This window comes from Aphelocoma coerulescens, chromosome 2 (genome assembly GCF_041296385.1).
Source record: "Aphelocoma coerulescens isolate FSJ_1873_10779 chromosome 2, UR_Acoe_1.0, whole genome shotgun sequence".
NCBI classification, from domain to species: Eukaryota; Metazoa; Chordata; class Aves; order Passeriformes; family Corvidae; genus Aphelocoma; species Aphelocoma coerulescens.
The window spans coordinates 65,877,181-65,894,344 of record NC_091015.1 but is presented as its reverse complement, the minus strand read 5'-3'; the positions used below and the strand labels follow the sequence as shown (position 1 = coordinate 65,894,344).

Genomic DNA, 17,164 nt, shown 5'->3' with positions numbered 1-17,164 from the left:
AATGTACTAGACAAATGTGCTTTAAAATGTAAACAGAATCCAAAAAAGGGAAGAAATGGATCCATTTTCCTGTGCACTGTGTTTACAGTGGCCAAGAGAACACAAGACATACATTAAGATTACTTATAGAATATTAGGCCTCAAAATATGGTATCACATGTATTTTGGAAACAAATGCAGCAAATAACTGACAATCATGGTGTATCATTTTTGGCTGGGACAGAGTTGATTTTCTCTTTCTATAGTAGCTCAGATGGTATCATGTTCTGGACAATGTCAATAAAATAAAATTCTATTCATATTCTAAAATGTTGAATTGTTTTTTCTGTCTCTGTTAGATGCACTTTACTTAAATAGCAGTAATTGTTATTTGAAAATCCAAGTTTTTTTAAAAGTGGAACATACTTTTATTAGCATTCAAGACCTCTGTCATGGAAAAAATTTTTTGGGCCTAGAAATCAGTTCAACCAAAACATTTTGTTGTTTTATATTATCTGTGGGATCAAATAGAAATACAATTTGCTAGAAAACAAAGTCTAACGTATTATTTCAAAAAGAAAAATAATTACCTACTTAATTTAAAAATAAAATACTATTTAACTTAAGAACACAAAACACCACACTCATACTTACATTGAAAGAATTGGTGCTACACTGTCCAATGAGGCTATCAAAATTCCTATTTCACAAATACCAGCAGTGAGGAGCAGAGCCCAAGTTGGTTCTCCATTTGCTTTTCCATGACCAAATATCTATTTCAATTCAAGATTAGGGAAAGCTGTTCATTATACAATTATGAGCCATGGTACAAATCATGAACTAACTTACTTAGTTCTAACTGGAACTAAAAGTAGACATTGGTTACAAAGGAAAATGATGCAATCTATACTGTGAAAAATCAAAACTAAAATTGCAGAACACATATTTCCAATATTAAATATGCTTACTAATGTAAGCAATGACTACATAACATTAAAGTACTATTGCAGCTGTTGTTGAAATATTCTTAAATAAATTAAAAACCATATGGATAAGAAATTTATGCCCAGTAAAAAGTTAATACAGTATTTTTTGTAACACAGAAATGAGGTGTCAATTCAGTCCTTATCAACATAATAACATAAGGAGGACTTGGATAAGACTATGATCCTGCACAGAGCCCTACCCAAAACCATTTTGCATGTGGCAATTTCCTTTGTGGAGAATTCTATCCAGCTATACTGGTGACAGATAGCAAAATGCTTTGCCTGAAGTTCCAGTGGTATTTATTCTCTTCTGTATTTCTCCATTCAATTACAGAAATTAAGTCCTTATTCATTCTCCATACTGTCTTCTGTAGCTTCCTGTCCTCCATCAATTTTCCTACCATTATATTAAAATCCCCCTTTTTTCTACTCATGTTTCAAGTATTTTGGTTTTTTTTCCTTAAATATGTCATACTCTTGCTTCTATAATAATCTCCTTTCATTTCCTTGATTGTCCATGCAGTAGCCATATCACTCCAAAACTGCAAGTGCATCCTCAAGTGTCAAATCCCTCTTTAAATATACTGCTTCTCTTCAATTCCCTTTCTCTCACTTCCCAAACCACAAATCTTTTCCTTTTGATTCTTCACTCCTTTCAAGTCTAACTCTGAAGACATGTAATTATAATGTCACCCTCTCTGTACCAAATTTTTTCTTCAGGCAAAAGTAAATTTTTCTTGTTTCTCTTTCTCTATACTACCCAGCACTTACAACTTATTGCATTATAACCCCTTTGTGTTGACAAATCGAACTCCACCACTACTCAGTCCCTCCACCCTAGCATACTTAGTGTATTTACTTCCCATTACAGATACTGATACTCTTGCAAGTCTTGAGGTAAGCTTTCAAACTCCAAACTTCACCATAGAGATCACAGCTTTACTCTCCAGACACTATTATCTTTCCGAGCCTTATTTACTAATTTTTAATTCAAGTGTTGTTGTTTAGGTTTTGCAGAAGCAGCCAGCAAGAATTCTCTCATCATCTTCTGTTTGCCAGCTCCCTTACTTTGAGAAAAATCTGATTTATTTCTTCTTAAAACATGCACAGAGGTGTTGGAACAAATCTTCATGTTTGGAGTAGTGGGATAGAATTCTACTGTTATATCTTTGCTGACTTCGTTTACCTTACAAAAATGAATAAAAAGTAGGTTTATATCTCCATAATATGAGAAGTATTATGCATTTCCATAGTGAGATTAAATAACTGTTCACAAATACAAGCAGTAAACACAGCGTGGAGTCTAGAATTTCAGTTATTAGTTGCTTCTTAGTTCATTTATTTCCATTTATAGAATACTATATTCTCAGTTTGGAACCACTAACTTTCATGTGTAAGAACAAACATAATTAAATTGCACTGCACAAAAGTACTGAAGCTCAAACTTTGTCCTACAATAGCCTGATCTATTATTCTACACAAATAGAACTGAGTTCCAAATCTTTTCTTCACATTCTACAGGAACAGCAGAAATAATGCCTCATATTTTTTTGTCAAAATAGAAGTCACATTGGAAGTACTGTAACAACAAGAACAAAAGAAATCTCACTTGAATAAACGGTACAATGCCATCTCTTGCAATGGCCTGCAACAGCCGGGGTGCACCAGTGAGACTCTGGAGACCAGCGCCACATGTTGAAAAGAATGAACCAATCACAATAACCCATGGAGAAGGCCAGGCCAGTGTACCAACCACCAGATTTCCATTAACTGCTTCTCCAAACCTTAGGAAAGAACAGGGGAAACAAAAATAATTAAAACAAAACAAAAAAGAATCAGTAAGCATTAAAATAACTTTTAATATAGTTTCAACACCCACATTTCAATGTTTTTGGACAACAGCACTTTTTAACAATAAACACTATGTTACAGTACACACTATAGGATTTCCCAACCAAGCAATCTCTCTTTACCGTGCTGTTTTAAAGACAGTAAAATTGCTTCACATTAAGTGCTGCCTCTAAGCAGTTATGTAGCAATTACCAAATATCTTGGCAAACTTTTCAGAATTAACAGCAATAGCAGGAGTATGTACATATGTATCTTACAGATTCTTGTGACAGCTAGGAACTAGATGGCAGAAATCTGTTCCACTAGTAATACAAGTATACCCTGGGGCATAAGCAGGAGATTCACAAAAAGTATTAGCCCTTCCTTTTAAAAGTGTGACACTGACAGACAACAAGTAAACAGAGAAATTACTAGACACAACGATTTTGAGTTTTCCACATCTTCTGGCTGTTTTGCTACCTGATGCAATTTTTAATTTACTACAGCAAACAAGTGGGTAGAAGTCAGGAAGAGGTGCTTTCATCACAGTCCTGAGTGTCCCATCCAATACTACCGCCACTATTTTTTTTGATACTTAACTTAATGTTAATTTAGGCATGACTTGAATAAACTACAAAAATGTTATTCCTTGCTCACCCCTCCTTCGAATTGACAGTTTTGTTTTAAAAGCAAGTAAGGTTCTTGTAGTTCAATCTTACTGTTGTTAGTAAGCAGCCAAAATTTATTTTAAGGCTATCTCTACCGTATATATATATATATATATATCTCACTATTATGTTTTTCCAATGAGTTCAGGTTTTCCAAAATAAAAGGAAAAGTCTACAGAAATGAAAAAAGATAAAAACTAAGAAAAATTAAGTGCTTTTTATCTTTTCAGACCTGCTATTAAAATAGGGTCAAGAAACACAGCAATAAAGTGAATAAAATAAGTCAGTGTTCAAATTCTTGCTTATGCCCAAGTTTGGATGCATGACTACATATATTTTCAGCAGAGGGGAAACGAAAATGTAAATCACACTCCTCAAAATTATAGGACAAAACCCATAGTGTGCTTCTATATCAAGATTTATATAACTACACATTTATTCTTTGTTCAAATTCTAATGCCTGTTTTTTTAACTAAACACAGGATAGGAATAACTTGAAGAGATGTAAGAAACAGAAAAATGTACAACCTACTTTTTTCCCATTGCAGACATAACAATCATAATGAAAAAAGCCTCAAAACCCAGTTTTTAAACCAGACTAAAAATCCATACACTTTACTATTCTGATGGATTTCAGCCACATAAAAACTGGCAGCAATGTAAATGAAAGTTCATGGATTCAAGGCTCTTGCTGCTATGCAACCTGCTCTAATGATAGATAACAGCTTGGAAAATTCCCTTCCCCTCTGCCCTGTAAATTTAAAAAATGTGAGTTTATAGATATTAGCTCTGCATTAATTTCTTATTTCAGAATTCATTTACTATTTCCTAGGCAGTTTGATTTGACTTTTATATTTACTTTGAAGAAACAATTACCAGGTATTTTCACTGATGCGGCAATATAATTTTAAAGTGAAAATCACAGAATCAAAGAACGAGTAAGGTTGGAAGGGACCACAGTGGGTCACCTGATCCAACCTCTCTGCTCAAGCAGAGTTATGCCAGAGCACATTGCATGGGATTGCATCCAGATAGTTCTGTAATATCTCCAATGAGGGAGACTCCACAAGCTCTCTGGACAATCTGTTTCAGTGCTCAGTCACCCGCACAGTAAAGAAGTTCATCCTTGTATTCACGTGGAACTTCCTGTGCATCAGTTTCTGCCCATTGCTTCTTGTCCTGTTGGCTGGCATCACTGACAAGAGCCCAGGTCCATCTTCTTGGCACCCCTCCTTTACTTACTTAAATACATTGATGAGGTCCCCTCTCAGTTGTGTCTTCGTAAGGCTGAACAGGCCCAGTTCCCTCAGCCTTTCCTCGTAAGAGAGATGCTCCAATTCCTTTATCATCTTCATAGCCCTCCACTGGACCTCCAGGGACTCCATGTCTCTCATGTACTGAGGAGCCCAGAAATGGACACAGCAATCCAAATACTGCCTCACCAGGGCTGAGTAGAGGGGCAGGATCACCTCCCTCGACCTGCTGGCAATGCTCTTCCTCCTAGTGCAACCCAGGATTACACTGGTCTTCTTGGCCACAAGGGCATACTACTGGTCCAGTATAGAACCCTGGGGGACACAGGCCTCCAACTAGACTCTGCCACTGACCATGACCCTCTGGGATTTGCCAGTCAGCCACTTCTCAATCCACCTTACTCTCCACACTTCTTGAGTTTACCTATGAGGATGCTGTGAGAAACAATGTCAAAAGCCTTTCATGGAAGAAACCTGCTGCTTCTTGTATTAGTTTGATTAGAAACCAGCTTTTAACTTCCGGTTTTCCTTCTAGACTAATGAAATAAGTAGTCTCAGCATCAACTTCACCACCTTTTAAACAATACCCCACTGCCACAACCAAAAGCAAACCTGGGCCTCAGTAGAAAAGAGAACCAGACACCAGCAAGAAAACAAATGTGAAACCTGACAAAAATTTCATCTTAACCAACTTCTCCTAATGGAGAAATTGATAAAAATCTGGAGATTTTCTTCATGCTCATATCCATCACATTTATTCCCTTCATCCTTCATATTATGCCTTAAATTTGTCAGGCAATTACATGCTTGAAAATCAAGATGACTCCTGATGTACAACTGAGATTTTAAAACAAAAAATAGTCATATGTCTAGAGGAAATCATGATGGTGCACTGCAGTCTTATAAAGTCCCCTTGTCACATAACTCCCAAATTTTTTAATTGGTCTTCAAAAGCCTATTACTTCTCCCAAAGTAATATCCCCTTATCCCCATGCATCAGTTCTGCAAATACTAATTATGAGTTTCTTTGTCAAGGACACTTTATTAGGCTGGTTCAACTTCAAACATTTATCTTAGGTTCTGCTTCTGCTTCTTGAAGGCATACAGTCTGGTAACCTGACCAGTTTTTGCAGCCATCTCAGTTTAACAGACAAGCTTTCCCTCCAGTTTTAACCTAAGCAAAATAAATATATACCATATGCATATTTCACAGAAGAGCCATTAATAAGTCCTATTAATGTAACTTATGATTATACTCCCTGTAATATTAGAAGTTGAATACGACTTACTTATCTCTTAATATCACACCTTCTATACAGGCACCAAACAACACTATACAGGAGAGATCTGTTACTGAGACTGAAGGAAGATTACTCTCTAAAAAAATCACATAGAAAAAACCCCACCACTTTTCACCTAGGTATGAAATGAAAACATCCACAACAATGAAAGTATGTGTGTGCATTTCCTGGTTGCTTTTTGTTTGTTTTTTTTCGTTCTTCCATGCTACAATTTTTTAGTTTATGTTCTTCATGACTGTATTCGACTCATAGCGATTTGTGAAGTATTGGAAGTAGCCAGTTCATATATCATGCAACAGAACAGGTATTTTCTCATACAAATAAGCAAGTACTTGTGTACATTAGGTTTTTGAAGGACCGACAATTTCAATTGCTGGTTGTTTGGTTTAAGATCTGGTTATACTGAGTATAACAACCACCTGCCAACTGAAACATAATGCTAAAAACTGTTGGATCGCTTGACTAAAACCATCAATTATATATTGGAATTTGAAGCACTAGTAGAATATAGAATACATATATTTGTTAATAAATTTTGACATATTTTAATAATATTTATAAATAATACTGATATTTTAGACAAATATAAAATATTTCTTTTCAGTTTAGATTTCATTCATTTTATACTCAGGGAACTCTAACGACTTTCCGGTAAAAATTCTGTTGCACCTACAAAATGTAGACTAGAAAAAAGGATACAAATAAAAGATGTAGTTGAAATAGCCAAAATCGTTCCAGTAGGAATAGATTTCTGAGCATCCTTTAGATCTCCAGATCTGTTTGAACCTGCCATAATACCTTAAAAAGAGACAAAATTTATGTCATAAAAACAATTAGCAATAACTCCCTGTTACTAACTAATAGAATATGAACATCTAATTTTAAGCCAAATTTAACTCAGGGATTACCAATGGAGCAGGCTACAAAAGTATAATATAATCCTTCACAAATAGTCAATTTATAGCTTCATTTTATTCAGAAATCTGTGTTACTACCCACTTGAATAAGCAAATCCTATAAAGGTTAGTAAAAAGACAGATTAAAAAAAAATATTTTTCAAGCATAACCTCAGAATAATTCTTGAAATGAAGGAGTAGCAAAATACTGGGGATGGATGTTATAAATTAATAGGGATTTAGCAATTTTAGCCAGTGTGACCTAAGGCACTGACTTTCTACTAAACAGACCATCAAAATAGCATATGCAAGCAAATCAATAAACTAACAAAAAAAAGCTTAGAAGCAAAAAAGAAAAGAGCAGGCAAGAAAAAGAATGGTTAGAAAAATCACATGTACACATGTATGTGAATCTAAAAAGAGAACAGAAGTACTTTGTAGAACATACTGTCATAGGAGGGAAAGAAACCCATACAATAACTATTTCTGCCATCTCTCCTAGAACTGACCTGACCACTGGAAGCAAAAACATAGAAGCTAATGTCAAGATGCTCCAGTGCAAAAACACTGTCAAACTCCATGGAATGAAACATTAACCATGGGTTCAGATATGATGAAATGTTGGTAAGCATCTGAAGTAAAGAAATGGGAGCAGTGGGGTTCAAACAATGAATACAAAGGGACACTTCCACTTGATAATACTAGCAAACAGTGCTGCAGCTTCTTATTGGAGTTCTGTTCTGTTACTTGATATTACTTCAGCTGGGACTTGAGAAGAAAAACATGTCTGGCTGTTTCAGTCAAGCGTGAGCTGAGGAAAATGAAATACAACTAGTTTAAGCTTGACAAAAAAGTCTACACAGTTAGTGTAGCAAAAAAATATTGGACATTTAAACAAAGCCCAGGCAGTTAACCAGGCAGCTTGAATACCTGCAGAATCATTTGAATATTAAACTGTTCTCATGCCTTTGAAGATTAAAGTATTATAAAGGTATGCATCTTATTTTGAATAAGCATTTAGTAACCCATAAGGATTTTGCCTTCTTTTCAGACATAGAAATGGCCCTTAAACAGATTTCCTGTTTAAGTCCTATAACCTCCAAAAGTCATCAGCCATGACCCATGTCTCCCTAGCACCAGAAGGTTTTAGGTATATAAACTTGGACACAGAAACTAGCAACAGAATGAGTCACCAATAAGATTGGTGAAAATGAAAAATTTTCACATGAAATTTTTTTTTCCAGGTATAAGTACACATTCTCAGGCAAGAAAAATAATTGTATCTACCTGTCACAGATGGGAAATAAATCCCTACAAGCATTGTGAAGTAGGTCATGATGTCTGTAAAAACATAAGGAAGTCCACCCATTTTTGACTCTTCTGATCCAGCAACTGATGGCTGATCTTTTTTCTCAACTATTGATCCTTTTTCTGAATAGGCACTCCAGAGATTATCTACAAGGTCGAGGAAAAAACAAAAATCAGTGTCATCTCTCTGTTTCAGGATATCGACTAGTGAGAATGCAATAATCCTAGGAATCAGATGCCTTTTTCTTACACAAAAATCATTACATTTCCCAGTATGATTAATACCAATAGTAACTGGTGGGCATTCCAGTCCATGCCAGTAAAAATGCAGTAGTGTGAGATGCGTCCTGCAAAATTTTCTCCTCCTTTAAAGGAAAATATAGAATTAAATTCTAATATATTTGTAGAACATACATTTCCATTGCGCAGGCACACAGATGTACTATTGTGAAAAAATAAGGAAACTTACTTCCAGGTTCCAGGAATCTCAGTATATACTAATACTTCTTGTTCTTGTGTTTTGAGGAGCAATATGAAAAAGAAATCCTACTTAACAGTAACTTGAGTTCTTTGAGACCTGCTGTACAGAATAATCCTGGATAACAGTTCAGGATTCAGCTGTTCATGGCTAAAGATTTCCACATGTTGACAAAAGCAGGGTAACCAGACTTCAGAAGATCACTGATAAGCAAAAAAACCCCCAGCAGAATATGGCTCAAATTCCCCAGCAAACTAAGCATATTTGTTTGAAGACTGATAGGTCAAAAAGCCAGAAACTTTTGAGAGCTTACATTTATGGAAACACTGGTTCTGTACCTTGATAAGATTGTGAGAACAGCCCACACTGATTCTTATTTGAAAATGAGATAAGTTGTCCTATCATATGTGAGGAAACAAAGTGGATACTCTCCTGCCCTGTCAAGAAGGCAAAGGATTTTACAGGAAATAAACAATTCCCATGGACTGCCAGCATGATCAAATAGCCAATTTTCAGACATCCTGAATAACTTTAGGGAATTCAAGTACAATATTTTAAGTTTTTATAATAGCAAGAAGTAACCTTGAGTAAAATAGAAGATGGACTTTGAACCATTAGTGGCCAAAGATAGGGTACTCATACCCAGATTTTTAACAAAAATCTTACAATCGGTAAGCATATATGGAAGTGTGCATGAGAAGCAGAAGAGAAAGCAGATCAAAGATTAAAAGTAAGTATCATTTGGTAAAGAATGCTATGTGTATTCAATCAAATGAAGAAGAGTAACAGACTGATCTAGAGATAAAACTGAAGCCTAAGAAGAGTTAATGAAACAAGAGAATTTTAAATTTCAGGAATTTGAGAAGTGACGTAAAATAAGACTAGATCTCCAAATTAGCATCTACCTACCCCCTGTGAAACATAAGAAGAAAGTCCAAAATTAGTTTGTAACTGCCAATCAAGAGCACTTAATCTCTTAATGAGCACTCAACAGCTTGTGTCCTTTATTCAGCATGACATATGGAGTGACAGTGACTTGAGCACTGCGATGCATACAACTTAATTGTGGAACTGTGCATGCCAGCACAAGTGGATAAAATTGGCTTAGATATTTTGTTAAATAGAAATCACTTTCCTATTTCACAGCATGTCACACAGAGCTTTCCTATGCTCATTTTCTCAAAAGTGATAATTCAAGTGGACTTGAAAGTTGGGGTGAGAAAAAAGAATAACTTTCCAGAAAAGTCCAGACATTTGTCCCTTCTAGGACCATTCCTTGATTGCGAAGGCTCCTCTAGCAACATTGAGGATACATACACAAGAACTGGTACAATGTATCAGACCAACATGCTACCATGAAGCAGAACAACGTTGATTAAACCTAGTTGCAGAATTGTATCATTTTTGTTAGAGTTACAGGAGTATTTAGTCAGTCACTCGCAGAATGATTTGTTATTGTTAGGACAACATTCACAGAAGGTATATAAGAGATGAATACTTATTGTATATGAGTGCCCAATAAATGGTGTGGACTTATCACACTTCCTAAGACATGCAGTCACGGCATCTGAATACTCCCAGCCACAGCTCAAGAAACTTTAATTTGCAAAGCCTGCAGCTCCAAAGTCTTCACACAATGTAGAACATATATCAACTGGAAGAAAACTCTCCTTGAGAAATCTGTGCCACTTGAGCTCAAGCGAACACTAGGTATCAGAATGTGTGCTCACACTCAGCAAGTAGAACACCTAGTTTTAGCATTCGGTGTAATTAGGTTAGTGAAATTGTTACAAAGTAGTTCTTGTTCAGAGAAATGTTAATCAGCGAACGGGAGCAGAGCACGCACTTCCAAAAGCAGGGAAAGCAGTACTCAGCCCAAAATCTCCAAGAACACTGAAAGACCTGAGGTTGAGGCGAAATAATATTGATACCCAAGGACAAACAGAAAGCCATTTCTTTCATTTAAAAGTGTTTCAGGGAGACGTAGAAATTAAAGACTCATGAGTAGCACCTGCACAGGAACAGTCAACAGCAACAATAGCAGTTGATAGAGGCAATAAACATAGGAATTATCTTTGGGTTCTGACAAAACATAGTAGTTATTCACAGTTTTTCTTGAGTTTTGAAAAACTGGGGAAGCCTCAACTCAGTTTTTGTAAAAGAAAACTGTCAGAACTATTCCAATTCTTTGAGGGAAACATAAATTAAGGCAATCCACTTAGATCAGTCCATCTGTATTTCCCATGTTTTTAAAATATTGCTCACCCAAGGAATCTATAGCAGACATTGGATAAGAGGAAATGTCCTCACATGGATAAAAAAAAAACAGTTCAAAGACAGAAAGTAACAGGTAAAAGTAATGAATAAAATATCCATTCCTCCAAGATGTCTCTTGAGTTCATTTAGTCCATGACTGTGGGTTCTATCTGTCCTAGGTGTCTTCCAGGGCAGGAGGGCTGGTTGCAAGCTGCATCAGGAGCTCACGACTGGTGTATCTATAGTAGTCCATACTTATTGTCCGTGGTTAAGTCCACTTCTCAATCACAGGCCCATCAGTATCTTGCATCTCTTTCCTGATGACCTAAGATACCATGGGCCCACTGAGCCAGAAATAATTCAGCCTATGTTGCCAGTCCACATCCACCTGAGAGACTTCATTCTTGGCTGCCCAATGCACTTGTCTGTTGTTGCGATGTTGTTTGATAGCATGACTTTGGGGTGTGTATGCATCTACACAGCATGCTTTTACAGCCACCTTCTCTACCCAGGCAGCGATGTCTTAGCACAATTCAGCAGACCCGGTGGCTTTGCCTCTGTGCTGCCAGTAGGTCATTTTCTATAGTTCTAGCCACTGCTACAGAGCATTTACTTAAAGCCAGCTGGATGGCATTCAGCTCCACAACCTGATTTGATCCACCTTGTCCCTCAATAGCTTCTGTGACTCAGCACATAGGACTCCATGGAGCAGCTTTCCATTTTCCATGTATTCCTACAATATGACAGGGACTATCAGTAAAGAGAACATAACACCTTTCATTTTCCAGTAGCTGATTATATGGTGGGGCCTCCTCAGCAGGTGTCATCTTTTCCTCCTCTGATGTTAGTATGAAATTTTCAACTTTGGACTAGTTTGTGATGACTTCCAAGATCCCTGTGTAATTGGGGTTTCCTCTTCAAGCTTGCTGTGTGATCAGCGTGACCCACTTACTCCATGTAACGTCAGTGGCATGATGTATGGAAAGGATTCTCCCTTTGAATATCTAGTCCAGCACTGGCATTCAGGATGCCAGGAGGAGCTGTACTTTAGTGCCAATCACTTCTGAAGAAGCTTGAATCCCTTTATAATATCCAGTTATAATGCCAGTAGCCCTTTTTCAGATGATCTTCATGTTGTTGGAGTCAGATATCTGCCTGAAGCACTGTTTGTTCTCCTTTCATTGACATCAGTGCCAATGAGTTGGCATACAATGATGGCATACACTGTACAAATTTCTGCCATGTGGATTGTGTACAATGAGCCTCATCTGGATCTACAGGGGACTGTTTGTTATTTGAATCCCTATGGATTACCTTCAGCACAGCTAATTCTCTCAGGTACTGGATACCTTTCTCCATGGTGGTCCACCTGCTTGGGCGCAGTGCTAGGTCATCCTTGTGAAAATACCTTTCCTTCATGCTTGACAGCAGTTGCCTCCAGAGGCTGCGTTTCTGTCTTCTTCCCAATCCCCTTGCCAGTGCTGGCATCCCAAGTCTGGGATCCCAGTTGCTTGGCTTCACTACCATGTAGTTGCACATCAGCAGCAATATCCCAGCATCAGAGCAGCTAAGTCACTAGGGGCTCACCCAACTGGTGGCTGAAATTTTTTTTGCAGATCTCACAGCTCACCTGGAGATAGGGATTGGGTGATTATCTCTGGTCCTGCCTGTTCCTCCTCTTGTGAGGGCCTGCCTTCCTCTTCATACCTCACTAAGTGAACTGATTTTGTCTTGGATTTCTTTTTCTATATAGGGGCAACTGCTACTGGCACAGGTTGTTCCTCTGGTTCAGCTGCAGTTTGAGTGGCTACAGTGCCTGTCAGTCTGCTTTCCTCCTCTTCCCCCTGAGACTGCTTTCTAGTATCAAGGAATGCACAGTAAATAGTAGCCAGGGCCCAGCACGCTGCAAAACTTCACACCTCCCTGGAATTGCTGCAGCATTTTTCCTTCAAGTATTCTGTCACTTTACCAGGGTCCTGTAGTTGTTCAGGAGTGACGTTCCAAACCATTGGAGCACAATAATCCTTCAAAAGCTGGCCCATTTTCTCCCACCTTCCATGTCACTCATGACCCTTGGGGCAGATCTCTGAATAACGTCCCTAGAAAACTCCTTCACTCTAAACATGGTGTAGACTGAGGACACATGGCAGGCTTACGACCAAAAATATTATTTCCTTAACATCTAAACAGAATTCAGATTCTCAAAATGTAACAGGCTGAAGGGCGTGGAAAAGGCCAGGAAAAGGGGGTGAAAAGCTGGGGAAAATCATCCTCCCCTGATCTCCCCACAGAGTGTGTATGATTAATAAACATGCAAAGGTAGTGCTCAAGGTTAAGAGTCGGAGAGCAACATTCAAGATACATCCCAAATGACCCTTGACGTTATCATGTCATAAATTGACATCCCAGGGTACATCAGCAAAGAAATCCTGATCCCTCTTGCTACTCTGAAAAATATCATGAGGAGTGCACACAGGAATATATACAGGCTTAGGTAAGACTCCCACATAAACTGACCATGCAACACTGTGACCAGTGGCTCTATACCTAAAATAAAAAATGCCTGGATCAAATTTGTTTCCAACCCGCTCTGGGCAGTCTGTTGTTATCTCAACCCATTGTGCCTTACCTCAGATACCAAATAAAGACTTCTGTGGTTTAGGAATAGTACTCCCCAGTTAAGTGTTCCCACTAACACACTCCAAACCATGCTGCCACTCGCTCACTTTTCCTCTTCCCCTGTGGCTGGTTGGAGAGGAGAATTGGAGGCACAAAAGGTAAAGATAAGAGGTTAAGAACAAGATACTGGATACAGCAACAATGTTAATAACAAAAAGCATACGAAAGAGAGAATGATGCACATGCAAAAATGCTCACCATGGAGCTCCACCTGATTGCAGCCATGCCACCACAACTGTTACAGTGGGGATACTGTAACACGCCTATATCAAACCAGGAGTCCTGTGGAAAAGAAATATATATAGACTGATTCTTGATAGATGTTTCAGAGAGATGTTTATTTCCCCAGCCGCATGGCCGGGCTCTGCCGAGGAACTGTTACAGTCACGGGACCAAGGGTCCTTGCCCGCGCAGGAAACACAAACCAACCAATGGGGAACGAGGCTGACCAGGGGCAGGGAACCCCCGTGTCTCCCCTTAGGGCTACATGGCGGGGGGAGGAGACCCCGACACACAACCACTCCCTTTGCCTTGGAACTGGTGCCACCCAACCACTCCCTCCACCTTGGAATCAGCACCATGTTTATTTGACCAGAAGGAACCCCTTCTCTTGGGAAAATACTCCCCCTTGCTTCCAGCAATGGCATGAAGTGGTGTAGAATAACCGCTGGAACCAAGACACCCAGGTCTTTTGCCAAGACACCTAGGATATTCCTCTTTTGCCTCAGCAAAATCTGGGAGGGTTGAAACTTTTGAATTATAAACAAAGCAAAATCTGTAAATGAAAACTAGGAGTTCTTGATTAAATGTCTTGTTTTCCCTTACAGATACTGTACGAGAAACAACTGCAGCTCAACAAGCACTTTTGGTGGCTAAAAACATTGACTTATTTCCAACAAATCAAGAACGTTTTACTGAAGGAAATACAGATGTGTGGTGGATTGTTCATGATGGTGGTATGCTGATGTTGCTGCCTTTTCTCCTTCGACAGCACAAGGCAAGGACAACAGAAAATGGCTGGGATTTAGTTTTCTAGCACTGAATGGTTCTAAGCATATCTAATTCAATACTCCTTCACGTTGTTCAAATTATGCATGGTAGTAGCAATCACCGTGTTACAAACTGTTATAATGTATCTTTTTGGTAGGTTTGGAGAAAATGTAAAATGCGTATCTTCACCGTCGCTCAAATGGATGATAATAGTATTCAAATGAAGAAGGATCTTCAGATGTTCTTATACCATCTTAGACTGAATGCTCAAGTGGAAGTTGTTGAAATGGTTTGTTACTAAATATTTTTAAGGTGATACTGGGACTAAACTTGGGAAAACAGATTTAGCTTTTTTCAAATAAAGAGACATTAGCCCAAATACAGAAATTGAAAGATTCCAGACCCACAGAGAACAAGAAGATAAGCATCGTTGTCTTACCGTGTTACAATGCTAGTGTACATGGTGGTGAGTTTAATGGGTTTGTCAAGCAGAGTTTGAGATGTTTGATGTGTTAATTCTTACTTTATTTATGAGGACTAGTCCATAGAGCTGGTTCATTCAGGAAGGAAAAAGCTTGACTTTTTAGCAAGCAGTGAAATGGAAGGCTGAATGTGCTTAATCTAATAAGCTATGACAGATGGTATGGGACAGGATGAACTTGTCCATGTCTCTAACTGCTGGAAGAATACCTCTCTGGAATAAGGAATTCCTAGTCTCAAATGAGAGTTGTTTTTGGCATCACCAGCCTCAGCCAGCACTGAACAGCAAGACAGTATAGCTACAGTTTCACAAGTCAAGGTAGTGACAAAATGAATTTTGTAACTTTTTTCCTTTTCTAAATGTGGGTCATAAACTGTTTAAGAGGAAAGGACTAAAGCTATACTCTGTCTAGGTCCACTTTTTTTGGAAACTAAGGATGTAATTTCCAGCACTAAAAGGTGACTAGCATAATGCCCAAAGTAAGGCGCATGGAAAAAAAAAACCAACCAAAACTTCTGCTCATTCTGAAGTGGGATGAAGATGAGTAAACTGGTTCAAAACTTCTACCACCACTAGTTTCTAGAATCACCAGAACTTATTAAAAAGATTTATCATGCTAATCAATCATAAAACAATTTTAGGAATTGTTTTAATTACTTAGGAAAAATTTACATGTGAAAGATTTACTATTCTTTGCTTAGACTACTAAATATGAAAGTCTAAAAAGCTGTGGCATGTACAGTTGAATGAACACAGAGTGCCATAAAAAGGCTCAGCCTTGGTTGGATTTTGAGCAGAAGACAGTATAGAAAGTTGTGCTGGTTTCAGCTGGGGTAGAGTTAATTTTTTTCATGGTGGCTGGTATGGGGCTGTGTTTTGGATTTGTTCTTGATTAAATGTCAGGGTTGGTAATATAGAGATGTTTTTGTTATTGTTGAGCAGGGATTACACAGAGCCAAGATCTTTTCTTCTTTTTGTACTGCCACACTGACAAGGAAGTTAGGGGAGGTTGGGAGGAGACACTGTTGGGACAGATGATCCAAACTGACTAAAGGGATATTCCAGACCATATGACATCATGCTCAATATATAAGGTGGGGAGAAGAGGGAGGAAGGGGGGAATGTTTGCAGTGATGCAGTTTGTCTTCCCAAGTAACCATTATGCATGATGGGGACCTGCCCATGGGAAGCATTGAATTAATTCCTTGTTTTGCTTTGCTTGTGTGCACAGTTTTTGCTTTTCCTATTAAACTGTCTTTATCTCAACTAATGAGTTCTCTAGCTTTTATCCCTCTGATTCTCTCCCAAATCCACTTGTGAGGGAGTGAGTGAGAGTCTGCATGAGCCTTGGTTGCTGGCTAGTGTTAAACCACTACAGAAATACAATTTATTCTTTTCTGCTGTGGGTAATATTTAATTCTGGGAATCTTCCAGAGGATAAGAGATACCTTACAAGTCAGTGACAACACAGGTGACTGCTGTAGATTTTTGTGTTGCATTTTAGTTTTGAGCCAATGTGAGAATATATTTCAGAATTTTTTCCTAATGGCTTCTGTTTATGGACATTTCTCACTGATGCAAGGATAATGTGTTATTTGTGCCTCTGGACAGTTTTTAAGCAAACAAGTGTACACACATGCTTAGGTGGGAGGCAATGCAGGCCCAGTTTAAATAACTGCTTTCAACTCTCACTTCGGCAGCCTAGTTGGAACAGAATAGTGGAAAGTCTGTTCCAAGTACCTAAAATTTAGATAAAACAACAATAGTATTGTTACAGTAGGATAGGTCACTGTATGAAATTGCTGTTCGAAGATTAAGTTTTAAGAATGAGGACAGAAGTGATTGATAAATTATATGCTTAGGATTACTCTATTGCCATGAAAACATCCAGGACCACTGAATGAATACAGGTATGAGATACACTGTCTAAATGTTGTTCTTCCAAGTAGTACTTTTCTTCTGGTGTTTCTAATGCCAATTTATTTTGCAGTTTGAAAATGATATTTCTGCGTTCACGTATGAGAAGACACTTATGATGGAACAGCGATCTCAGATGCTA

At 38.1% G+C, this 17,164-nt stretch overlaps 1 protein-coding gene across 1 annotated transcript in view; it reads right to left on the bottom strand.

The window, feature by feature from the left end:
- The window catches only part of LOC138105156 (solute carrier family 12 member 7-like), a 103,535-nt gene that overhangs the window by 2,699 nt on the left and 83,672 nt on the right, over window positions 1-17,164 (bottom strand). Inside the window, exons 2-6 of the mRNA XM_069004836.1 lie at window positions 8,201-8,368; window positions 6,717-6,815; window positions 6,006-6,063; window positions 2,575-2,749; window positions 634-752 (exon numbers count right to left, since the gene is read on the bottom strand). Coding sequence (XP_068860937.1) covers window positions 634-752; window positions 2,575-2,749; window positions 6,006-6,063; window positions 6,717-6,815; window positions 8,201-8,368 — 619 coding nt within the window. The remainder of the gene's footprint in view (window positions 1-633; window positions 753-2,574; window positions 2,750-6,005; window positions 6,064-6,716; window positions 6,816-8,200; window positions 8,369-17,164) is intronic.